This window comes from Rattus norvegicus, chromosome 10 (assembly GCF_021556685.1).
Source record: "Rattus norvegicus strain SHRSP/BbbUtx chromosome 10, alternate assembly SHRSP_T2T, whole genome shotgun sequence".
NCBI lineage: Eukaryota > Metazoa > Chordata > Mammalia > Rodentia > Muridae > Rattus > Rattus norvegicus.
The window spans coordinates 84135880-84163600 of NC_141543.1; the positions used below are offsets into that span (position 1 = coordinate 84135880).

Here is a 27721-nt window from a genome sequence, read left to right on the forward strand (position 1 = left end):
TCTCAGATTCCCATAGTACCTGAAAGAAGGGATGCAAAAAACCAAAGTCTACCTTAGAGATAATTAAATGAGAGCATATATACAAATACTGAGGGGCGGGGTCTGACACAGAGTGAAGGCTAAATAAATGGAATGTGAAGTCCATTCACAGTGTTGGACTCTCTGTCTCACTGTACTGTCTACCAATGAGCCAGCCTTGAAACTTCTCTGATGTGCATTTTATATTACAGACAAGGTCTCTAGGAATGAAATTTTCTTTGAATGGTCCTTTGAGGAAAGGAGCTGGCATTGTCCTCTATCAGGTATTATTCAAGTATATAAATACCTGAATTACAGGAATAGGCCTGGTAAGTTTTCGGCTCTCAGGAATACTACAATTCTTCAAGGCTCCTGCAAACGCCAAACTTGGCAGGTTTCCCTGGAGGTTAGGTATTTGGGGTATTGTAATGATACCAGAGGACTAGAGCAAGATTTTCTAACCAGGAAGACTAAGCTGATAAAGTACACAAATATTATTATACTCAAACAGCATAGCACTGATGGAATGCTATACAAATAGAAAGTTGTAGAAAGATCAAAGTAAATAATACATAACTTGCTTCCAGGGCCTGTGAAGATTACTTGCAGCACAAATGTGTTATAAATTAGATTCTCAGCACTCACACAATTGCCAGGCAGCCATGGTGTCTGGTCTGTAATGCCAACACATAGGAGGTCAAGACAGGAGATTCTCAGAACAAGATTACTAGGTAGATTAGTCAAATCAGTGAGCTGTGGGTTCAAGCAATTGATCTTGCATCAATACATAATAGACAATGAGTAAATTCCCTGTGTTCAACTCTGACCTCCTCATCACATATATTCATATGTCCTTCACATATGTACACACACAGATTGTTTATACACTTATATAATATATGAATATACATGTTACTTAAATAAATAAATGTTTCTGGCATTGTTTATCTACTTTATATCACTATGATAAAGACCCATGACCAAAATCATTTTAGGGAAGAAAGCATTTCTTTCTGATTACAGTTTTACATCACAGTTAATCACTGAGGGAAGTCAGGGCAGGAACTCAAGGCAGGAACTCAAACAGAGACCAGAGAGGAATACAGCTTGCTGGCTTGCCTCCCATGACTTGCTTATTTTGCTCTCCTACACAATCTAGTATCAGGTATCAGAGGTTTCATTACCCATAGTAACCTGGGTCCTCCCATGTCACTGATCAAGAAAATGCTACACAGAGTTGCCAATAGGCCAACCTAATAGTGTCATTTCCTCAGTTCAGGTTCCCTCATCCTACATGTCCCTAGTTTGTGTCAAGTTAAAAAACAAACAAACAAACAAAACAAAACAAAAAATCTATCCAGCATAGTGTAGACATCTGCTACGTAAAATATCAACGGCACTGATCCCTGGTTTATTTTAACAATCAAATGTACAGTACTAATAAAAGTATTTTATAAACATTTAAGGAAATTTGTAATATAATCTATAGTTGAATAGGACATCTTAGATAAAAGAGAAACCCAAACCAATAAATTCAATCCTAGAAAAAAATCTACCAACATAACAAAATACCAAAAGAAATATTAACAGTGAAATAAAAGAATTCAAAATATATTTATAATACATGACAAGGATTCATAGCTCCACAAGGCAAATGGAAACTCACAACCTGATATAAAAACTAAATGACTCCGAGAAAAAGTTGGGAAGGGCAGAGTCAGAAGAGAGTTGCAAACAGCCACTGAACATATGAGAATATTCTCAATTTTAGTACTAGTTAGAGGATGCAAATTAAATCAATGAGATTCCATTTTTACTGTCTTGTTACCAAAAATAGTGACTAGCATCCATGGAGGGCTATGAATAGTGAGGAAATGGAAACATCGTGCAGCCTGGCTGTGTAGCTATAGGCAAGGCCAGAGCTTTTAAATATGCCCTGGCAGCATCTGCTAAAATACGGCGTGTGGGTACTTGGACAGAACAATACTACCTTTAAGAATCTTTTCCACTGAAATGAAAGCACCACTACAAAAGGAGAATATATTTTCACAGCATTGGCTAGAATGCTAAAATAGAATGGAAATAACCTTAGCATCTTTCACTGAGGGAATGGTTGCAAAATATAAAGGCCGCCCAAATGATGGGTGCTCTAGATAGCCTTAAATACAAGGAACATCTCTGTTAGCATTAATGTGGAGCAACACTAATAGAATAATGTTACTCAGACAAGGAAAACCTTTTAGACTATGTGCATGTGCATTTGGGTGTATGTATATAAGCAGAATGAGTAAGATGAATGCCACCTGACCCACCACTCACGCATGCCACTACTAAAAGGAAGATGGTCACCCACCATTTCCTACAGGTTTTCCTGCAGCTTCTCATATTACACACAGGTATTATTTTGGCTTCTTAAAGATTCAGTTAGAATGCAAATTAACGAGGTTCATTATGGAATTTTCAAACATTGATGCAATTAGACTTTGTTCTTCTTCATTGCCATCCCCCAGACAGTGCACCCTTCTCTTCTCATGCCACATGTATTCATGTCACATATATATTTGTCTTCTTTCTCTTTCTACTCTCTCATGATCTTTCTCTCCCCTCTCATAACCCCCATTCTACTCATCTTGGGTTGAGAATGTAGTTCAATAGGAGAGCATTTTCCTGACATTTGTGAGGCCCTGAGTTAACTATCCAGTGCCTAAAAATGAATGAATGAATGAATGAATGAATGAGTGATCTCAGAAGAGCCTCTTAGAATTTCCCTCATCTCATATAAGATAATTATAGCATTATCTCTCAGGAGTAAGCAAAACACATCAGGTTTCTAGCATGGAGCTAATTAAACTGTGTTTTGATCAGTAGATGAGAGCTTCCTCTCCCTCTACTTCTCTTCACTCTCTGCTGATGCCTTCCCAGGGATGCAGGTCAGTTTTGACACCGGAATCAAGCAGAAATGGGAGGTGAAAGCTGCCACACAAGGATGTACTTTGACATCTTCTCAATGACTAACTGAGATGATTTTTACTCTGGAATTAAAATCCTTCTGAATGACCCTTTGTTCAGTCCCTCCATCCAGCTAGGCACTGAAGGCCAGAGATCCAAGAAAACAAAAACTGAAACTAAGAGGGCGACATATTACCTAGGCTCTCTACAGAACTCCCTTTGAAATCTAGTGTGGTTACATGGGCATCTGAAAGCTGCCTCTTCTTACCCTCCTACCCAGATTTTTAGCCATGTTTCTTTCTACCCAAGGAACACTATGAAAGTATGATCAGTCTCCTGATTTCCCAGTATCCCTTCCCTTAGCCCCCTTTCCAACAGTTTCTAAATAGTTGCCATAGGAAAACAAATGGTATGCCCAGCCTTTTAATTGTTCCACTATCAGTCTTCCCCAAAACCACATGAAGTAGTTACCATCCTGCTTTGAAGACTGAGAAATTATGACTGTAGAATTTTAGTCATATACTCGTGGTCCCATTAGGTCCCATTATGTTTCTTTATACTTGGGTGAGTCAGAAGATTCCCATGGCTTACTACTAGTTCAATGGCATTCTGTTTCTAGTGACACTCCATGTCAGCTGTTACTGATATTGTGTCTCTCTGTGTAGGGGAATACATCCGTATTTTAATTAGTTCTGAGAAGATTCAATCTTGCAACAAAGTCCCTCTAAAAGGAAGGCGTACATAGGCTAACACTAGAAGAAAGTGTTTGAGTTGGTTTTCTCACTTCTCTGTGTCTTTTGAAAACAATTTATTGACTTTTGGGGATTTTATATAATGCGTCTTGAGTGGAGGGGCTTTCAAGAAAGCAGAGATAGAACACAATGCTATAAAGAGTTAAAGAGTAACCATTGAATAGGAGCTAAATTGGGTGGGCATGGGAGGGTAGGGTAAAGGAAGAAATATAAAGAAGGATAACTAACATTAAAGGCTTTTTGAAAAGACCTATGGAAACCTTCTACTACACAAGTTCCTAAAATATATGCACATATAAAAAGTGGTTTAATGGAGTTACCATACAGTGTGGGGGTCAGGTTCAATATCCCAAGTAGGTACTTCAGACTAAAAGAAATAGAAGCCCCAGGAATGGGCTACATGTTTTTTTCAATTTGTTGGCCAATGGGGCCAGTTAGACCAGGAGTATTACAGACTAGTGCCATTCCTCTTGGTTCCTCTCCAGAAATAAGACCCTATTGCTGGACACTACATATTTCAATCACAAAACATGGAGACATCACATTGGGACTCACCTGGAAGCTTCATACCTCCTAGAACTATTTCATGTGCTATGTGCGCTACTGGAGAAGAAAAGTAATTCCCTCTCTGTATTTAAGCTTTAATGTGCCCACACCTCCATGGTAATACTTACTGTGGTTTTGTTGTAACTATTTACTATCTTGTCTTGGGGGCATTTGATTTATCTCTCTAGCCTTGATTCATTAGAGATGGACCATTAATTTCTTTAATGAATGCACAAATTAATGATTAGGTGTTAAATAGAATATATGCCACTCCTCTGAGCTTCCCACGAGAGAAAATGAGAAGCTCTCATGTGCCATGAACCTGAGTCCAAACCATGGAGAAAGAAGCCCTCAGCGAAGGGGTTATTACTAGGGCCAATACCCTCCATGAAATAAATCTGGAATCAGAAGAGGGCCTGAAACAATGGATATTTTAACCATGCTCATTAATGACAACTCAGAGCATGGATTTATTACAGTCGAAAACTGCAGAAGGGGCAGTAAATCAGCACTACAGAGAGAAGGGAGAGATATAAGTTCCTGTTTAAAATGTACCCATACGTGTGTAGCCCTGAAGTATGGATTGCCGCTGAAGTAGAAGGCTTCATTTTGGGGGATTGAATTCATTATAAATACATTTTGTGCCAACATTCCTTTCTCAAGGTTGTATTTGCTTTCCTTTAGCCAAAAAGTTTGGGGCTTAGTTTATTACTTGGGGGAAAAAAGAGGAAAAGGAAAGGTTGTCTTAGCTAAGTCTCTTTCTTGCTTCAAATCCAAATTATGATTTGTAAAGCACTGTCTGAATCTGTAAGAAAATAAATGCCTTCCTGGTTGCTGCCGCCGCAGAGAGCCCGTGGGCAGCACCCCACGAGCAAACTTGAGCCTCGGGACCACAGGTAAGACCAACTTGTCTGTTGCAAGAAGGCTGCCTGGTGAAATCGGGACACACAGAGGCAGAATTCCTCTAGGACCGGGCACATCCTGTGTTTACCGGAAGTCCCACACCCGCGGATCCCGGCCCACAGCAGCTCTCTGCTCCCAGACCCCGTGGGAAAGAGACCTCACCGCCTGGTCAGTTGGGCACTCCTGAGGCTGCATAAGCTCCCGGAAGGGGCGGCACAGGTCTTCCTGGTTGCTGCCGCCACAAAGAGCCCGTGGGCAGCACCCCGCGAGCGAACTTGAGCCTCGGGACCACAGGTAAGACCAACTTTTCTGCTGCAAGAAAGCTGCCTGGTTAACTCAAGACACAGGCCCACAGTAACAGCTGAAGACCTGTAGAGAGGAAAAACTACACGCCCGAAAGCAGAACACTCTGTTCCCATAACTGACTGAAAGAGAGGAAAACAGGTCTACAGCACTCCTGACAGACAGGCTTATAGGACAGTCTAGACACTGTCAGAAATAGCAGAACAAAGTAACACTAGAGATAATCTGATGGCGAGAGGCAAGCGCAGGAACCCAAGCAACAGAAACCAAGACTACATGGCATCATCGGAGCCCAATTCTCCCACCAAAACAAACATGGAATATCCAAACACACCAGAAAAGCAAGATCTAGTTTCAAAATCATATTTGATCATGATGCTGGAGGACTTCAAGAAAGACGTGAAGAACTCCCTTAGGGAAACACAGGAAAACATTAATAAACAAGTAGAAGCCTACAGAGAGGAATCGCAAAAATCCCTGAAAGAATCGCAAAAATCCCTGAAAGAATTCCAGGAAAACACAATCAAACAGTTGAAGGAATTAAAAATGGAAATAGAAGCAATCAAGAAAGAACACATGGAAACAACCCTGAATATAGAAAACCAAAAGAAGAGACAAGGAGCTGTAGATACAAGCTTCACCAACAGATTACAAGAGATGGAAGAGAGAATCTCAGGAGCAGAAGATTCCATAGAAATCATTGACTCAACTGTCAAAGATAATGTAAAGCGGAAAAAGCTACTGGTACAAAACATACAGGAAATCCAGGACTCAATGAGAAGATCAAACCTAAGGATAATAGGTATAGAAGAGAGTGAAGACTCCCAGCTCAAAGGACCAGTAAATATCTTCAACAAAATCATAGAAGAAAACTTCCCTAACCTAAAAAAAGAGATACCCATAGACATACAAGAAGCCTACAGAACTCCAAATAGATTGGACCAGAAAAGAAACACCTCCTGTCACATAATTGTCAAAACACCAAACGCACAAAATAAAGAAAGAATATTAAAAGTAGTAAGGGGAAAAGGTCAAGTAACATATAAAGGCAGACCTATCAGAATCACACCAGACTTCTCGCCAGAAACTATGAAGGCCAGAAGATCCTGGACTGATGTCATACAGACCATAAGAGAACACAAATGCCAGCCCAGGTTACTGTATCCTGCAAAACTCTCAATTAACATAGATGGAGAAACCAAGATATTCCATGACAAAACCAAATTTAAACAATATCTTTCTACAAATCCAGCACTACAAAGGATAATAAATGGTAAAGCCCAACATAAGGAGGCAAGCTATACCCTAGAAGAAGCAAGAAACTAATCGTCTTGGCAACAAAACAAAGAGAGTGAAAGCACACAAACATAACCTCACATCCAAATATGAATATAACGGGAAGCAATAATCACTATTCCTTAATATCTCTCAACATCAATGGCCTCAACTCCCCAATAAAAAGAAATAGATTAACAAACTGGATATGCAAGGAGGACCCTGCATTCTGCTGCCTACAGGAAACACACCTCAGAGACAAAGACAGACACTACCTCAGAGTGAAAGTCTGGAAAACAACTTTCCAAGCAAATGGTCAGAAGAAGCAAGCTGGAGTAGCCATTCTAATATCAAATAAAATCAATTTTCAACTAAAAGTCATCAAAAAAGATAAGGAAGGACACTTCATATTCATCAAAGGAAAAATCCACCAAGATGAACTCTCAATCCTAAATATCTATGCCCCAAATACAAGAGCACCTACATACGTAAAAGAAACCTTACTAAAGCTCAAAACACACATTGCACCTCACACAATAATAGTGGGAGATTTCAACACCCCACTCTCATCAATGGACAGATCATGGAAACAGAAATTAAACAGTGATGTCAACAGACTAAGAGAAGTCATGAGCCAAATGGACTTAATGGATATTTATAGAACATTCTATCCTAAAGCAAAAGGATATACCTTCTTCTCAGCTCCTCATGGTACTTTCTCCAAAATTGACCATAAAATTGGTCAAAAAACGGGCCTCAACAGGTACAGAAAGATAGAAATAATCCCATGCGTGCTATCGGACCACCACGGCCTAAAACTGGTCTTCAATAACAATAAGGGAAAAATGCCCACAAATACGTGGAAATTGAACAATGCTCTACTCAATGATAACCTGGTCAAGGAAGAAATAAAGAAAGAAATTAAAAACTTTTTAGAATTTAATGAAAATGAAGGTACAACATACCCAAACTTATGGGACACAATGAAAGCTGTGCTAAGAGGAAAACTCATAGCGCTGAGTGCCTGCAGAAAGAAACAGGAAAGAGCATATGTCAGCAGCTTGACAGCACACCTAAAAGCTCTAGAACAAAAAGAAGCAAATACACCCAGGAGGAGTAGAAGGCAGGAAATAATCAAACTCAGAGCTGAAATCAACCAAGTAGAAACAAAAAGGACCATAGAAAGAATCAACAGAACCAAAAGTTGGTTTTTTGAGAAAATCAACAAAAGAGATAAACCCTTAGCCAGACTAACGAGAGGACACAGAGAGTGCGTCCAAATTAACAAAATCAGAAATGAAAAGGGAGACATAACTACAGATTCAGAGGAAATTCAAAAAATCATCAGATCTTACTATAAGAACCTATATTCAACAAAACTTGAAAATCTTCAGGAAATGGACAATTTCCTAGACAGATACCAGGTACCAAAGTTAAATCAGGAACAGATAAACCAGTTAAACAACCCATAACTCCTAAGGAAATAGAAGCAGTCATTAAAGGTCTCCCAACCAAAAAGAGCCCAGGTCCAGATGTGTTTAGTGCAGAATTCTATCAAACCTTCATAGAAGACCTCATACCAATATTATCCAAACTATTCCACAAAATTGAAACAGATGGATCACTACCGAATACCTTCTACGAAGCCACAATTACTCTTATACCTAAACCACACAAAGACCCAACAAAGAAAGAGAACTTCAGACCAATTTCCCTTATGAATATCGATGCAGAAATACTCAACAAAATTCTGGCAAACCAAATTCAAGAGCACATCAAAACAATCATCCACCATGATCAAGTAGGCTTCATCCCAGGCATGCAGGGATGGTTTAATATACGGAAAACCATCAACGTGATCCATTATATAAACAAACTGAAAGAACAGAACCACATGATCATTTCATTAGATGCTGAGAAAGCATTTCACAAAATTCAACACCCCTTCATGATAAAAGTCCTGGAAAGATTAGGAATTCAAGTCCCATAAATAAACATAGTAAAAGCCATATACAGCAAACCAGTTGCTAACATTAAACTAAATGGAGAGAAACTTGAAGCAATCCCACTAAAATCAGGGACTAGACAAGGCTGCCCACTCTCTCCCTACTTATTCAATATAGTTCTTGAAGTTCTAGCCAGAGCAATCAGACAACAAAAGGAGATCAAGGGGATACAGATCGGAAAAGAAGAGGTCAAAATATCACTATTTGCAGATGATATGATAGTATATTTAAGTGATCCCAAAAGTTCCACCAGAGAACTACTAAAGCTGATAAACAACTTCAGCAAAGTGGCTGGGTATAAAATTAACTCAAATAAATCAGTTGCCTTCCTCTATACAAAAGAGAAACAAGCCGAGAAAGAAATTAGGGAAACTACACCCTTCATAATAGACCCAAATAATATAAAGTACCTCGGTGTGACTTTAACCAAGCAAGTAAAAGATCTATACAATAAGAACTTCAAGACACTGAGGAAAGAAATTGAAGAAGACCTCAGAAGATGGAAAGATCTCCCATGCTCATGGATTGGCAGGATTAATATAGTAAAAATGGCCATTTTACCAAAAGCAATCTACAGATTCAATGCAATCCCCATCAAAATACCAATCCAATTCTTCAAAGAGTTAGACAGAACAATTTGCAAATTCATCTGGAATAACAAAAAACCCAGGATAGCTAAAGCTATCCTCAACAATAAAAGGACTTCAGGGGGAATCACTATCCCTGAACTCAAGCAGTATTACAGAGCAATAGTGATAAAAACTGCATGGTATTGGTACAGAGACAGACAGATAGACCAATGGAATAGAATTGAAGACCCAGAAATGAACCCACACACCTATGGTCACTTGATTTTTGACAAAGGAGCCAAAACCATCCAATGGAAAAAAGATAGCATTTTCAGCAAATGGTGCTGGTTCAACTGGAGGGCAACATGTAGAAGAATGCAGATCGATCCATGCTTATCACCCTGTACAAAGCTTAAGTCCAAGTGGATCAAGGACCTCCACATCAAACCAGACACACTCAAACTAATAGAAGAAAAACTAGGGAAGCATCTGGAACACATGGGCACTGGAAAAAATTTCCTGAACAAAGCACCAATGGCTTACGCTCTAAGATCAAGAATCGACAAATGGGATCTCGTAAAACTGCAAAGCTTCTGTAAGGCAAAGGACACTGTGGTTAGGACAAAACGGCAACCAACAGATTGGGAAAAGATCTTTACCAATCCTACAACAGATAGAGGCCTTATATCCAAAATATACAAAGAACTCAAGAAGTTAGACCGCAGGGAAACAAATAACCCTATTAAAAAATGGGGTTCAGAGCTAAACAAAGAATTCACAGCTGAGGAATGCCGAATGGCTGAGAAACACCTAAAGAAATGTTCAACATCTTTAGTCATAAGGGAAATGCAAATCAAAACAACCCTGAGATTTCACCTCACACCAGTGAGAATGGCTAAGATCAAAAACTCAGGTGACAGCAGATGCTGGCGAGGATGTGGAGAAAGAGGAACACTCCTCCATTGTTGGTGGGATTGCAGACTGGTACAACCATTCTGGAAATCAGTCTGGAGGTTCCTCAGAAAATTGGACATTGAACTGCCTGAGGATCCAGCTATACCTCTCTTGGGCATATACCCAAAAGATGCCTCAACATATAAAAGAGACACGTGCTCCACTATGTTCATTGCAGCCTTATTTATAATAGCCAGAAACTGGAAAGAACCCAGATGCCCTTCAACAGAGGAATGGATACAGAAAATGTGGTACATCTACACAATGGAATATTACTCAGCTATCAAAAACAACGACTTTATGAAATTCGTAGGCAAATGGTTGGAACTGGAAAATATCATCCTGAGTGAGCTAACCCAATCACAGAAAGACATACATGGTATGCACTCATTGATAAGTGGCTATTAGCCTAAATGCTTGAATTACCCTAGATCCCTAGAACAAACGAAACTCAAGACGGATGATCAAAATGTGAATGCTTCACTCCTTCTTTAAATGAGGAAAAAGAATACCCTTGGCAGGGAAGGGAGAGGCAAAGATTAAAACAGAGACTGAAGGAACACCCATTCGGAGCCTGCCCCACATGTGGCCCATACATATACAGCCACCCAATTAGACAAGACGGATGAAGCAAAGAAGTGCAGACCGACAGGAGCCGGATGTAGATCGCTCCTGAGAGACACAGCCAGAATACAGCAAATACAGAGGCGAATGCCAGCAGCAAACCACTGAACTGAGAATAGGTCCCCCGTTGAAGGAATCAGAGAAAGAACTGGAAGAGCTTGAAGGGGCTCGTGACCCCATATGTACAACAATGTCAAGCAACCAGAGCTTCCAGGGACTAAGCCACTACCTAAAGACTATACATGGACTGACCCTGGACTCTGACCTCATAGGTAGCAATGAATATCCTAGTAAGAGCACCAGTGGAAGGGGAAGCCCTGGGTCCTGCTAAGACTGAACCCCCAGTGAACTAGACTATGGGGGGGGAGGGCGGCAATGAGGGGAGGGTTGTGAGGGGAACACCCATAAGGAAGGGGAGGGGGGAGGGGGATGTTTGCCCAGAAACCGGGAAAGGGAATAACACTCAAAATGTATATAAGAAATACTCAAGTTAATAAAAAAAAAGAAAAAAAAAGAAAAAAATGCTATTATATTGGCACATATGTTGAAGAGAATAGTTTTTAAAGCATTCAATTAGTTCTGCCTTAGAGATAGAACTTAAACACATGTGATCAGATAAAACAAACAACAACAAAATCTCTATCTCGAATTGTTATTTGAGACCCAATTAATCCTTCTCAGACTACCCCAAGAACAAATACCCTTACCCTTGTCTTTCTTCCAGCCAAAGCAGATTCATGACTCTCACTTATAAATCAGCTCATAACATTGTACTCTATTGTCGCTTAGTGAGTTCTAGCCACATAGGAGTAAGATACACTCTTTAATGGGACCTGAAGGGTCACCGGTCATCTGTTCTTCTAGCATAACCAGCCCTGTTCTACCTATTCTTTCTCCTCATCTGTGCTACCAAGTTCAAGTCACACGGCTTCCTCTGTTCCTTGAATACATCTACCTCCTTAAAACCCTTCTTTCTATCTTCTGTCTCAGACATCCTCCTTCTAAAACAATTATTCCAGTTTTTGAAGGTCTGACTGATATATATCATTTCTAGTAGTTATTTCCAAGAACTGTATTTGCTTCCCTATGACTAAAATTTGGGGGCTTAGTTTGTTTCAAAAAAAAGAAAGAAAGAAAATATTGTCTTGCTATACTGTAATAACATAGGTAAGCACATCAAAACTTAGCACTTATATCCTTGCTATACCAAAGTATTCATGATAACAGAAGCCATGTCTGTTTCATTCACTTCCAAGAAGCCAGAAATGAAGACACTCTGTAGCCTATCTAGATGGCCTTCCAAATATTTGTCCAGTAAATTCCCAGTATGGGGAGCCTAATGTCTGAAAGGTCATAGACTCACAGTCAGCACTTCTGAATTCAGTGTATCTTGGTCCTATAAGGTTTACCAAGTGCACAGGAACAGTGTAAGTTAGCTGCAGGGGTCTAACACTCTGCTCAGTACAGCATCTCTACAAACTCTGCTGAATCTGGACACAGCGAGAGGCAGGACAGCATGGATTTAGAATATCCTCTTCGGCATGCGGATTCCATGAAGACAAATTTTCAGTATCCGAGTGGATTCTGCTGATCTCCTGCTCTCTGGTTCTACGTTTGTTTTTGTTTGTTTCTTTCTCTGATCTCTCAAATATTACATCCCCACCCTCCTCTCCTCCTAGCACCCCCCCCCAATCTACCCTCTACTCCAAATCCACTCCTCTTCTGTTCCCTTTCAGAAAAGGGCAGGACTCCCAGAGATATCAACCAAACACAGCACATCAGGTTTTAATAAGACTCGAAACATCCCCTTATACTAAGGCTGGATGAGGCAACCCAGTTAGAGAAAAAGGGTTCCCAAAGCAGGCAAAAGAGGCAATGGCAGCTACACAAGCATAACATATATGCAGAGGACCAATTCCCTAATTTCAGTTCAGTTTCTATGAGCCCTATGAGCCCCCGTTGGTTGATTCTGTGGGCCGTTTACTAGTGGTATCTGGCTCCTACAACCCATCCTCCCCATCTTCTGCAGGATTCCCCAAGCTCTGCCTGATGTTTGTCTGTGGGTCTCTGTGTTTGTTCCCATAAGTTGCTGGATGAAGCCTCTCTGATGATGATTTTTTTGTTCTGATAAGATATTCATAATGTTGACATAGAAGTTGTCAAGTGATATTAACAGGTTAAACTGTATCCTTATTGTTTTGGTGGTTTGAAGAGGTGCTCCTAGGTTTTGCCTTGATCTTGCCAAGGTTCATGATTTAAGTGTTTGAAATCAGAGCAACTCCACATTTTTTATAGCTCACTGCACATGGAACCAAGGACCACTGGGGGTTTGTAGTTCATAGGAAGAATGACAGCATTGCGCCACGGGGGAAATATTTTGGCAAGATAAATGCATTGTTGTGATGCAACAGTTAAGTTCCTCTGTTTAGTCTCTGTGAAAATTAATTTGCAAAGATATTCAGGTCTGTTGTGTGTTCTAGTTTATATGTAAATTAGGAGAGTATGTGAGAGATGCCAAGGATGATGAAATTCCAATATTTTCAGACTAGTTGACTATTAATTAATTAAAATGATTCTCACTCAATTTCATTTCATTTACATTTTTACCACAACAAGTGGTATTGGTCAAGCTAGAAAAAGACAGTAGTAACAGATAAGTCATTAACTTCTCTTCAGGAAGAAAGTTTAAATCTTGATATATTGAAATAACCATGGTGAGTAAGTGTGGAAGAATTTAACAAGATTTCAAAATTTGAAAAACAAGAGCAATACCTCCACATTCTACAACTCTACCTCTGCTTCTGAAGGTGGCGGGGGTATCTACAAGCCTGAAGGGTGATGCTATGGAGGATGGCTAGAACCATGGGCATGCCTGAGGACTCTGCATAAACCCAAATCTTGCATCCTGGCTCATGGGTATGACCTAGTTCTGAATCCCTAAAACCAGTCAGTTCAACTCCCAAGCTTCATCGAGCATCCATTCCTGTTCTCCCATCCTCCAAGCCTCTATTCTAAAGTATTTCCCTTGCATGGCTTTTGAAGATCTTTCCCTTCACTCAAGGTCACTGGAGTGGCTTCTACATTTTAATTCTTCTTCAGCATTTGCATTACTTCTAATAGGAAGCATTGACTTCTTCTGCTATGGGGACCAAAATCTGATCCAGTCTATCCAGGTCAAAAAACATTTTAATTAGAGCAACATAAACTTTATTTTTAAGCATGCATGTGTGTGTGTGTGTGTGTGTGTGTGTGTGTGTGTGTGTGTGTGTGTGTGCATTTGTATCTATGTGTGTGCTTTTAAGTGCAGTGTCCACAGAAGCCAAAAGAGGGCATCATTTGAATAGCCTAGATCCAGAATTACAGACAATTGTAAACATGGATACTGAGAACCAAACACAGGTCCTCTGGAACAACAGTATGTGCTCTTAACCTCTGAGTCATCTCTCCAACCTCTGGAAAAAAGTGTTTTTCATCATATCTCCCTGAGACTCTAAAGAGAAAACCCAAAAGCATGCCACATCCCCTGACCTCAACATATTTGATTTCCTCCTAAATCAATCTGTCTGTGTTATCTCAAAGTTGTTCAGTTGCTTTCGAATTCTGCTCTGATTTGACATAGTTAAATCTTGAACTTGTTTCATCTAGACTTTTGCCTTAAATATTTGCTTAAACAGCAAAATAGATACTGACACTATTCTTGTTTTACCAAAAGAGAAATGGAAACACAAATCTTGCCAGGGTTAGGGTGACAACTCTGAACTTCCCTGGACATGATCCCTACTTCTAACTGGAGCCTTGTAGAGAAATACGTTTTGGGAAGTGGAGCTTTTGTGACAAAAGCTCTCTTCAGAGCTGATTCCGGTCTTTGCTCTGTGCTTTCCAGCCTCCGCTAGACGTGTGACAGCAGGTGGAATACTTCACTGTCTACTCTGTGGCTCCTATGCCATAGGTGCATCTAGGTAAAATGATCTCTTAGGTGGCTTCTAATTCAGAAAAAAAATTACAGCTGATTTCAAAACCAGTCATTTAGTCATGAGTAAACTCACTACGCTTTGAGGTGTTGAGCCACTGCGGGACACAATAAGCAAAGGACATTGTTTCTTGGTTATTCTCTGGTTCCTAAGCAGGTGGCTAGAATGAGAGGCAGGGGCCTTGATGGTGAACAGGGGGATATAAAGCCTTGAAACTGTCATAAAGAATCCCATACCCAGTAAAAGCAAAGGCAGATGTTCTCATAAAGTTTTTGCTGTTTGTGTTTTTGTGGGGGGACTTTTTGGGTATGGAGTTTATTAGCAAGGCATGGCAGCATCTGCTCACCGATGGTGTCATACAAACCAGCCTCACAAACAGTTTATGGGGTTGGAATTATTTTTGTTAATGATTTTCATGGGAGTAGATGAAATGCAATGTGCACCAGCTGTAACTATGTTTGTCATGCAGCTGACTTACAAAGAAGAACACACACACACACACACACACACACACACACACACACACATACCCTACAGATGGACAACAACACAAACCCACAAACCAAGAAGGTAAAATGGAACAATGATGAGGAGTTCAAGAGAAAGTAATAGCAGGATAGGATGATATAAAGAAACATTGAAAAGGAGGCCTTTAATTAGGAAGGGAGAAGGATAAATAACACTAGGATGTTTAAAAGGTCATAGATGCCTGTATGTACACATATATCCATATTACACATCTGTGTATGAGTGTCTGTGTGTAGTTTCAATGAAATTGTAACATTTGGAGAATAATGCTTGCCGTCAAAGCCATAGACTATCTTGCAGAAACTGATCACTAGCCATAAGAAACCTCCTTTCAAGACGTTGATCAGGGGATTCCAAGAGACTCCCAAAACAATATAAGTTATTGCTATTGTCCTTGGTAGCATCCCGGAAGTTGAAAGTAAGTCTCTATTATAGAAGATACAATGCCGTTGGACACATGACCCAGAGACTTTGAGCTGGAGGGAATCTAGAAGACCCTTCGCTGAAGACTACCTCCCATCATATCAGAAGGTGCTATGCATACTGTCAAGGGAGGGAAGCCATTACTATCCCCTACCCAAATGTGACACCTATGAACTGCAATTAACCAGCAGGCAAGATATTTCCACAGGTGCAAAAGTGGCACTCTACCTTGGCAGTAAACAACAGCTGTCTAATTGGACATAATGCCCATGCAACGGGAGGGAAACCATGCCTAGTCACGGTAACCTAGGCAACTATCCATAGCTAGTAAGATCATAGATCCTAGAGAACAACCCACGATTGCCCTTTTACTAACCCATGGCAATTCCTAACTTCATTCTAAATACTTAGCCTATACCCAGAAAGAAGTATAACTTTCATATCATCAAAGAAACTTCTCTTCACAGCAGATGTAGACTACTACAAAGAGCCACAGCTGGCACGATTATTCAAAATGCAAAGAACAACGGATGGTGATATAGCAGCCCCAATATCTACAATCCCCACAGCTAAGGCTGGAGGAACACTGAGGATGAAAAGTACATTTTTTGACAAAAAAGTACATTCTTTGACACTATGAAAATATTTTTGAAGTAGATAATACTTTTATTGTTCAAAGTAGCAGTATCTTATATGCATTTATAAAAATATTTCCTTTTTTTTTGGAAAAGTACATTTTTAAGGCAAAAACTTTATTATAGTTTTGCCAGGATGTAATATCTTGTAAACACATTAGGCAGTTTTCAGTGATAGCATACTTTATTACAAGAAATGGGAGGAGCAAGGAAGCAGAAATCCATGATTAAGTTTTCTTGCTTCTCTTCTTCCTCTTCTTCCTCTTCAATCCCCTCCCTTTCTCTTTCTGGCCATTGCTACCATACTGAAAATTTTTTTCATGTTGAGGAAGCATTCAAGCTTCTCAAAGGATACAGAGACTCTGGAGGCTCCTTGGAATGGATTAAGCTAAATTAGATATGAATCTCATCACATGTTGGCGTTGAAGTATTTGTCTGGAAATCTGTTTCTGCCCAGTGTTGACTAGAACTAATACTAAGGCCATAGAATTTGGGGTTTGAATGGGACTAAACACCCCATTGATCACAACTGTTCAGAGAGATACAACTGTTTGGCTAGTGCTTCCCAGATTCCTCTCCAGATTTGGCTTTTAGCCATTGTGATCTGGACAGGCACGATTGCTATAAGTGAACAGCTCTATTCAACTTGAGTTTCTGAGATGGCAGGTGCCTGTGAAAGGATTATGTCATGATTGTCGCATTCATCAATAATCCCTGCCTGGCTCCACTCCTCTGAGGCAGAGCTGGATGCCCTTCTTCTATAGTGTCCCAGCACCCCCCCCCCATCTGTTTATTCTTTCCTTGATCGTCAACCTACACTAGGGCATAAGACAATGGTAGGAGCTTACTATGATAGATTAGTGGATGAATGGCCAAAATATCACAGAGGAAAAAGGAGACACATGGCTTCTATACTTCAGTAAAAATAGTGATGGGCCAGTAAATGTTAAAGGTATATTTTCTTTGTAAACACAAACTCTTTAAGTATTAAGTCTTCCTATTACTTCACTGTTAAATACAAGGAAATAAGACCGGAAATCTTGTAAAAATTATACTAATAGGTGTTTTACTGCAACACTGAAAGTGAGATCAGTTTTCCTTTGCATCTTCGCACTCTACGACATGATTTTTTTTTCCTGTCTCTCAAATGATCACGTTCTTTAGTTGCTGGACCATTAGTATAATCACACAATGCTGAACCAAACAAAGATAGAGGCAAGTTGCCCAAGGTCCTGTCTAGTGTTGATTGGGGGAGGAAGGAGGGGTCATAAAAATAAACCATTCTCTCAGTTTGGTCTTGACAACCCACAGAAAATCACCTTGTATATGTCAAATGATAGTTACTTTGATAAGCTGTATATATCTTTAAGACTGTATACTGCTGATTCTCACATCATTCCTGCTGAGGAGAGGATCAGAGAATCCACTCTGGTGTTGTTAAATATTCGGTGTACTCTGAGCATGTGGCAAAGAGGGTATAACTTAAAAGATACTATTCATACCAAAGCATGAACCCAAAAAAGAGGCTATAGGATGACTGTGCATAAAGTGAGAAAAATCTGATCTTCAGAGATCCTGACTACAATACTGGAGAAATTGACCAAGATTGAGGTCTGGGAAAATACCACGGCAACACATTGAGGTTTCCCTACATTGTTGGAATGTCACTCGGCATTCTTCATTTTACCAGCTTGTAACTTAGATTGTCTTTTAATACACTGTTTCCCCACCTTTCCACCCAGCCTAATTCTACAATTTCATTTTGTTCCTAGTTCCTTCTTTCTGGGGATTGGTGAACTCAGCTTGGAATCTTTGCTCTGTGGGGAAGCGTCAGTCCCCTGTCAACATAGAGACCAGTCACATGATCTTCGACCCCTTTCTGACACCTCTTCGCATCAACACTGGGGGCAGGAAGGTAAGGCCACCATGTTGCTTCCATAATGATGGGTGATGTTCACTGTCAGAGCTGGGATTCTGGATCTTAGGCTCTGTGATGTGTGAAACATAGCAATGATCACATACCTCAAAACTACTCTGGACAAATATAGTTATGTCCAAATAATGCTATTTTTTCATAAAGTTTGTAAATTGTCCTTCATAAAATGTGTCTTACAACTCTTGCACCTGAAAGAGATCAAAATTGGCCCAAGACACCCTAAGAACAAGTTCTCCACACAAAGGTGATTTATTTGCCCCAGAGGGTCAAAGGGCAGGGAGTAAGAGACAAAGACAGGAGATAGAGGGTGAGGGAGAAGGGAAAAGAAACAAGAGGGTAGGGGGAGAAACAAAGGACTGCCTCTGTATATCAAGAGACAGACTTGGTCCATACACAAATGGCAGTTTGTAAAGAGAAAATGGAAAACCCATGCTAGGATGAGGCGTTTAATTTTGATTGGGAAGGTTAATTAAGGTGGCCCAATTGGGGAGGGGGTCTTTTGATTGCTGGTCTTCAATACTTTGATAGCTGAGCCGTGGTGGTCAGCTTCATATTGGAGGAAGTAGACAAAGAAGGAAACAGACCTTGGTGATGAGCTTTAGGAATATAATCTAATGGTTTGCCAAGGTAGAGGGGGTAGGGAAAAGCCATGGTTACCATGCTTGGGCCTATTAGAGCCCTTCAGGACCCCAGGAAGTTGCTTGAGATCCTATCCCTTGGTACCCCATGAAGGTCAGAACCCAGTTGACTCCCCTGCCTCCCATGTTGGAAAATCTGACACCTGGGACTCTTCTTTTGGTCTTCATTTAACTGCACTGAAGCAGGAGGAATTTATTTTAACAAAAGTAAAATCAGACGTTTATCATCCTGGGAAGGAAAACAAACAACAATCCCCTTAGATGATTTATAAGAAAATCAATAATTAATCTTCCTAGGGGCATCTCTCTGGCTAAGAATCCTCCCTTCTGTCCGGAAATGCTGAGCTGTGCTTTGTGAGTCTTATACCAGAATCAGTCCTGCCCTCTCCTCCTGCCAGGTGCACCTCCTTAATTTGTGAAGGGCACAGTGCCTTTGGGGGCCACTCATTGCTAGACTCTGGTATTTTCTCTTGCTGACTTGTTTCTATTTCACAACCTTTTACTGTTGGCTAAGATATTAGAGTTGGGGAAATGCACACGCATAGAAAATTGTATTTGAAGGTGATTTCGGTGTTGTGAATTCAAAAGACAGGAAAAGCTACTTATGTGCAAAAAAGCTAGGGCTGAAATTATAGACATTTGTCATTCCTGGCAGATCCTTCTCCAATGCTAGACTTTTCAGGTTCTGCCATTCTTCCTCCTCTGAAGCCTTTTGCCCATCTGCACCAATCCATTTGTATGTTATATTTTTACCTTTGCTGATATTTTTGAACATGTTTTCTACCATGTCATTTATGTATGTGCATGCACGCACACAAACACACACATACACCCACATAAAAAGTTGGTGGTGGTCTTGACTGTCAAAGGCCAGTTTTTAAGAAGTGTTGCATGGGGCTGGAAAAATGGCTTAGCAGGCAAGCGCTTATAGTACTTGTAATTCAAAGTCATGGGAGGTGAGGCCAGGCCAAAGCACAGACAATTAAACCAAAGTGGCTAGCTCAGGGTTCAGTGAGACATCTTCTCTCAAAAAACATAGAGAGGCCTCAGCTTTCACATATACAGGCAAGCACATCCGTACACACAGACACACATAAATGTACCAAACACTCAAATACACATAAAGTTCCTATGTAGAAAATCATCAAGCTATGTGAGATTGAGACCATTTATCTATGTGGTGTTTGGATGATCTTTTAAAAATTGTTTGGGGATCAATTTTTCATAGAAAGTTTCTATCTAAGTGACTTGGTTGCTCTGATTCTATAAGAACAAAACCAAGCTAAGATCGATGCACATGCTTTCCTTTCAGCACTCAAAAGGTAGAAGCAGGCAGATCTCTATGAGTTTGAGGTCAGCCTGGTCTAGAGAGTGACTTCCAGGACAGCCACGGCTACACAGTGAAACCTTGTCCTGATAAAACAAATTTTAATAATTAATTAATTAAAATATTTAAAAGAAAAAAATCATTCTAATTGTTCGACTGGCAGTTTTATCTAGGAACTCTAAAAGAAACTTAACATAGCTGACATACACACCGTGTGGTACACAAACTACTTACTTGAAGTCACAAATGCCTGTTTCCTGGTCAGCATTTAGAAGTGAAGGTTTCAGTTTAAATAGACACTGAATTATCTTTTTCTTGTTGGAGAGGGTCACAGGGTCATAATTAGACAGTAAAAGGAACAGAAACACCCAGGACAGAATGAGGTTGGTGCCTGGGTTTCATAAACCACTTGGAAGGTAGCCAGCAAAGCCAGTGCTTGTGGGGTAGAAGGTGTCGATGAGATCAGATACTGAGTTCTAATGCTGGTGAAGGAAACGGATATTTTCCAAAGCCTTGCAGAATGCGCAGTGTTTTAGCTGCAGAGCTCTTTCTCCTCCTGGGTTAGGTCTATTCCAATATTTTATCAGTTGATTTACTGTAACGTTTCCCTAATTTGGGGGAGTGTTTTCCTAATTTCTTTCTCACCATGTTCATTATTGATAGCAACAAAAGATGCTGATTTTTGTGTCCTTACTTTGCTGAAAGGGCTATTCAGCTCTACGAATTTTCTGTGAGAGTCTTTGGAGTCTTACAAGTATAGACCATGTCATATATAAATAAAGATATTTTGACTGATTTCTTTCCTACCTATTTACTTCCCTGGCCATATTGCTCTAGCTAAGACTCCAAGCAAAATACTGAAGGAGTAGATACCTTTGGTTTATCCTTGGTGTAAAACAGAATGTTTTTAGTATTTCCTAGAGTCTATCGTTGACTATAGTTTATTGTATATAATGTATAAGAAGGAAATACGAGAGGAGACATTAGGGATGGTAGGAAAACCACAGTGTGTTTTCTCATACACAGTAGCTAGAAGTGTGGATGTGTATGGGGAGATACTTAGAAAAGGAATGGCTCCAGGGGAATGAGAGAGCTTAGTAAAGGGATGAGCATGCTCAAGGGACAATGATTTGCATACGTGAACACATCACTATTTGTGCGTGCTAATTAAAAGACTAGTTTCAAAATGTCTTCAGAGGGTTTTTAGGTAAAGTATGCATTGGGGGTAGAATGGGAAAACGGCAACTTGACACAGAACTAACTCATACTCCACCTTTCATCTTAAAAGAATGCCATGCCATGCCATGAATAAAGAGAGAGCCATTGCCTTAAAAGGTACTTGGAAAGAGGAAGTCTGGCTGGGATATAGGTTCACGTTAAAGGTCTCTCAGACGTTAGGATATTGTTGTTGACCTGGTCCTTTCCTTGGTTTATTTTCCGGGAAGCATCGTTTATTCCTTTATCTTTTCCGCTACGGTACGTTGTACCTGTTCCAGATCAATTTGCAAAGGCATGAGAGTTTGTGATTTTAGGAACATTTGCTTTGACAATGAAAATATTTATATCTGGCATGATTTGTGCTGTCAGGGGTTTGATGAGCTCAGAGCTGGCTGGCGGTGCCTTCACATTCACAGAAGGCAGAAAATAAAAATACAGACCGTGGCAGAAAATGAAACGCCTGAACTTGACAGACAAGAGCTAATCATGTCTCAAGGTTTAGAGAGCTGGTGGTTAATGGCATGTTTTGGAAGTAAGGATTCAAAACACTGCTCTGATTTTAGAGTTTTGCTGTAAAGAAATGTCCAATTCAAAAGGTTTGAGAATCAGCCTGTTAGAGGGGGTAAGGTGCCAGGCTTTGAAGCCTGAGATGAGTTGAATGTCAGGAGGTTAAATGCACCCCAGTAAATGTGTTCCTTGTCACATTTCTATCTGTGAGCATTATTTTTTTCTGGCATTTAAATGTGTGTTTTCCCACAAAACCATGAAGCAGTTCTGCCAAGGCCCCACCTCATCTTTTTGTGTTTATTTTAACATTTCTGACCTGACACGGAGCTTGGGTAGATGGGATAAGGGTTTTTATTAGTGTAGGCAAGAGCTGAAACCAACGTCAAGATAAGAGCAACCAGGAATAATAACGACTAGATGAGAATCAAAATGTTCTGTAACTTGGCTATAATGAAGAAATTTTGCTTGTATGTGTAAATACACGTGTGTGCATGTTCGTGTTTATGCATACACATGCAGATATAGGCATGCATGTGTGTGTGTGATTGTTCAGGCCACAGGACAATCTCAGGTAATATTTTCCGGGAGATGCCTTTCTTTTATAAGACAGACTCTTTCACTGGTTGGGAGCTGGGCAAGTAGGGCAGGTGGCTGGCCAGGATGCCTCATAGGTTCTCCTGTGTCTATCACACATCAGTGTGTGTGTGTGTGTGTGTGTGTGTGTGTGTGTGTGTGTGTGTGTGTGTGTGTGTGTGTGTTATGTACTTCTAGGAGCTGAATTCAGCAAGCATTTAACCTACTGAGCTTTTACCCCAGTTCCTGAGAATACTTTTTATTAAATAATAATTTTTCACCTTTTGAGGTGCTTATTCAATAATATTTCTTAAGACATAGTTTTTCTTAAGCTGAAATAGCTCAGTTGGGAGAGGCTCAGACTGAAGAAATAGTTTTCCTTTCTTGAAAGGTAGTACTTTTCAGTCTGCTTCTTCATACCCAATATGTAATATTTTTAAATATGAAACCAAGGTAACTACTGGTTGTCTATGGGTATGAAATACCAGAATCCAGTGGCTAGTTCAAAGCCCAGGGTCACTCAAATGGCTCCAACTTAACTCAGTGGATCACTGGCAAAGCCTAAAGACATACGATTGAGACCTGTAAGGAGGAAGGGACACTGAGGACAGCAAGGAACACTGACGAGGACGAGGGTGACCAGAATACCTTATGCATATGCATGAAATTGGCTAATAAGAAAAATTAATGAATGAGTTTTAATATGATCCCTTTAAACATGTTTTGGCCTAGTAGATTCATTCTAGATAAAGTTACTTAATCAACTCACGGTTTTTAAAAGTGGCTGGCAGATCATTCAAAACATCAAATCCACTTTGAAGCATGTGGGCAGCCCCTATTGGGAACAGTTGACCTCAGCGTTCAGCTGGAACCTCTGCTTGCCCCTGGGAAACCTTGTCTGCCCCCCTGCACAAATTGGGAAACCCCATCTGCCCTCCACACCCCAGGACCCAAAACCCAACTGCACTGAAAAAACTCTAAGCAGTGGAATGGTGCTAAAGTCCTGTTCCACAGTTTTGCAGCCTCTGCTATCCACTTTTTGGACATGATGAGCCTATCCAAGTGCCTGCCTAGGGCCTTAGCTTTTGACCACACTTGGGCATATTCCCATCTCCTGGCTTGTCATCACCCTCTCCTAAAGTCATGTAACTTTCCTGGGACATTTCTTTGAAACCAGTGATGATGCCCAGGGAGCAAAGCCAAATAAACCTCCATTTGTCTGCTTTTAATTTGGTCTGATCTGGCCTTTTGAGTCAGCAGAAGCCCTGATGAGACGGAACATGCAAAAGAGAGGGACAGGCCATCTTCAGCTCATGACTCATCCCAGTCATTCAAAGAGGCCGGTTTCAAGAGCAGGCTGTGAGCACAGTGTTCAGGGTAAGGCCCCAGGTACCTACTTCCTGTCGTTGTTCCCAATTTCCTTTCCTTTTAACTGCTTATTACTTAGAATTTGTATGGGTTGAGTCACCACAGACATGAAACATTCAAAAGGATCTTTTCAAATCACCAGTGGTCCCAAAATGAAGAGGAGGGGAGGATTTACCAAAACCACAGTAGGTTGGGGGTGATGGAGGAAGGGGAGGGAGTGGAGGGAGCACTTTAGAGAGGAACACTGACCCTTAATGAGGGGAGCAAACAGCTTCATTGTTCTGGTTTGAATTTTAAATGCACCCACAAGTTCATGTTCTGCAGTCTTGGTCCTAGCTGTGGGTGATAGCTTGGCAAACTGTGGAAACTTTTGGAGTTAGGGTCTAATTGAGGGAAGGAAGGAAGTCACAAGGTCAGCCTTTTTCATTGTTCCCCAGCCCTTGTTTCCTGCATGATCCTTGCTTCCTGATCCAGCATAAAAGCAGCCCTGGAGACAGACTTCTTTTAGCATGATTTGGTCTCCATAGATGTGAAGTGTGTGTGTGTGTGTGTGTGTGTGTGTGTGTGTGTATACTAACAAAGGTAGACCTTTGAGTATTGCCCCACCCTTGTATACTCACATGTAAGTGTGTGTGTGTGTGTGTGTGTGTGTGTGTGTGTGTGTACTAACAAAGGTAGGCCTTTGAGTATTGCCCAACCCTTGTATACTCACACCTGTGTGTGTATAGGTGTGTGTGTAGGTATGTGTGTGTGCGTGTGTGTGAGTGTGTGTGTGTGTACTAACAAAGGTAGGCCTTTGAGTATTGCCCAACCCTTGTATACTCACACCTGTGTGTGTGTGTGTGTGTGTAGGTGTGTGTGGGGTGTGTGTGTGTGTGTGTGTAGGTATGCATGTGTGTGTGTGAGTGTGTGTGTGTACTAACAAAGGTAGGCCTTTGAGTATTGCCCAACCCTTGTATACTCACACCTAAGTGTGTGTGTGTGTGTGTGTGTGTATGTGTGTGTGTGTGTGTGACAAAGCTTTTCTTAAGGAGATGAGGTGCTGCAAAACATACATTTACTCCACTCAGTTAAGTATCGTGCAACATACCAAAGTACAGTGACCACAAAAGTACAACTTGGTGAATCAAGGAGATTTATTTGGGTGATTTACAAGAGCAAAAATGACTCAAAGACAGCTGCATCACCAAAGCTGACCCCAGCACGGGTGACAACTCATAAAGCTGGGAACCTGGAGCACACTACGCAGGCTGCAGGCAGCTCATAAGTTTGAGAGTCTCTTTTCCAGGTCCTTCAGTTGGTCTAAACCTCTTCCAGGTCACTCGGTTCGTTTCTGCTTCTTCCAGAAAGGCATTCTGGTCTGAGAGTCTTCTTAGCATCTCTGTTTGTCTGGGAGTCTTCTTTTCTGCTTGCTTTTGTTCTGAGAGGGACACTCCTCCTTTGTTGCTTACTCTGACAGGGAGAGACCCAGTGAATCTGGTCAGTTTCAGGCACTTCCTGAAAATCTCTTGAACTGTTTACCTTTCTGCTTAAGAAGCTTCCCTGTCGGATGGAATGCTTCACTCTCTGAGAAAACTGTTAACATAACTCTTTCTCTCTCCCTCCCTCCTTCCTACCCCGGTCTCTCCTTTGTGTGTGTGTGTGTGTGTGTGTGTGTGTGTGTGTGTGTGTGTATGTCTATCTTGCACACACACACACACACACAGAGCAAACATTTTAATATGGTGTTTGCTACAATTGCAATCCAGATGCATATCTCCTTTCTGAAGACAAATCTGCATAAACTTTCTGTGTCTTAGTACTACAGTGAGCCTTAGTACTACAGCACTGTTTTCTCTCACTGAATGAATTTCTCTGGAGCCAGGGCTTTAACAAAAATTTACCCTTCACTTGACATGACTCTGAATTTTTATTCTACCTTCTCAATATCCTTCCCTATGACTTCATTGCCACCTCCTCTTCGAAACTCCCTTGATCTCTGAGTGAGGATGAAATCCTTTTTCATTTTGCTTAAGCACTTCACTAATATTTCCTTTAGGACTTGCTTTATTGTCTATAGTACATCCGTCCTTGGATGATGAGTTTCTTGGGTTACGTAGACTTCCATATTTTCATTTTAGATCCCTGTGATTGATTGGTGTAAGATTATCATTGATTACCAGTGAGAAGATTTATGAGGACTTATTCAAGAGTTGTTATGATTCAAAGTGGGAAAAAGATGGGATGCATCTATGACAAATGGAAACAATGTCATCAACAGAATCTGCCCAGAAAACTAAAGTTAAATAGCTGTCAAGAGATATTGAATAAGCTGAAAACATATGGATTGAGAACTGCATTTGTAGGTAAAACCATCATCACTCTCCCATTTTCAAATTTCCCCATAAAGCTCATAGCCCAGTGGACCTAGCCACAATTAATTTGTTGATATCCATAGCGTGTATGCAACACTGTGTCCTCACACTTTTTTGTATGAGGCATTTCCATTCCGTCAAGCATATATATATATATATATATATATATATATATATATATATATATATATATATATATATGACGTTGTGTTAGTTGAACAACCAAGCTTTGAGGTCTTGGAATAAGAGCCAGCATTTTAGAAGGTGAATAGAATAAACTAAAGCCTTCAGAAAAGTCTTTAAATGTCAGATGCTCTGACCCCATGTATGCAAAATTAAAGGAAAATCGAAGGCAGATCAGGTTTTATCTGAATATGACGCCGGAGTGCTGGTTTTTATTGAGTAACCGATGGTAAACCTCCACAGGATACAGTTCTCATCCATGTAAAACTCATGATGCTACTCTGAAACACCACAAGCCTTTCACACTGAAAGTCTGGTATGGAAATGGTATGTATATGGCTTTGTTTGTATTTATGATATAGACTAGATCTTTAGTACCTGCCCTACTGAACAATTGCTTTCACTTCTCCCTCATTTGTATTTTGTGGTTTTGACATATCGATAATCTCCTTTCTCTGATGAAAGCAATAAGGGGGTCTACTTACAGAAATCTAACTTTAATAATAAGAAACAGGCAAGCAATTGTGGAGCAGAGAGTATGGGTCTGTGATCCTAGAAGGCAAGGTAGTCAAGGTACCAGAAAATGCTATGCTTTTAGTCAGATGTGGATAAGGAAACTTCAAAGGGTGGAATTTTAAAACATCATACTTAAAACAGAGACAGGATCTCGTTGCTTCATAGAAGATGACACTGGAGGGTTGGGAGGCTCTTAAAAAGAAATGATAGTCATACAATTGCAAGTTCTGATAGCACATAAAGGAGCTGGTGGGAGTGGAAGGTATGGAAGTGGCCGCATGGGGAGTTTTGACAGGAATAACGTTTCTGAATGACACATAAGAGATATGAGAGGAAGACTTGGAGCCAAGGAGGAAGATAGAGGCAGAAATGATTCATGCAAACCACCTCACAGTGAATATGGTCCAGAATGAATGGAGGCTTCCGGAAAATGAGGAAGACTATTAAAGCTGCAATTAGAGGAAGGAGAAACAGTGAAGCCAGATAGGCCTCCACTGGGGAGGGGACGAGGACAGAGGGCCACAGAGAAATCCTAAGACCTGGGTTTGAATTTCATATTGCCATCTATCAGGCACATGTGAGAGGTTTGCCTTCTTTCAGCATCACATGTCATACGAACGCTCACCTTTTACAAGAAAAAAATAC

At 40.5% G+C, this 27721-nt stretch overlaps 1 protein-coding gene across 6 annotated transcripts in view; it reads left to right on the top strand.

The window, feature by feature from the left end:
- The window catches only part of Ca10 (carbonic anhydrase 10), a 501257-nt gene that overhangs the window by 196345 nt on the left and 277191 nt on the right, over window positions 1–27721 (top strand). For all 6 annotated transcript variants that reach the window (XM_087569188.1, XM_087569186.1, XM_087569185.1 and 3 more), the window contains 1 exon segment: window positions 18229–18371. In XM_087569188.1, the coding sequence (XP_087425314.1) occupies window positions 18229–18371 (143 nt within the window).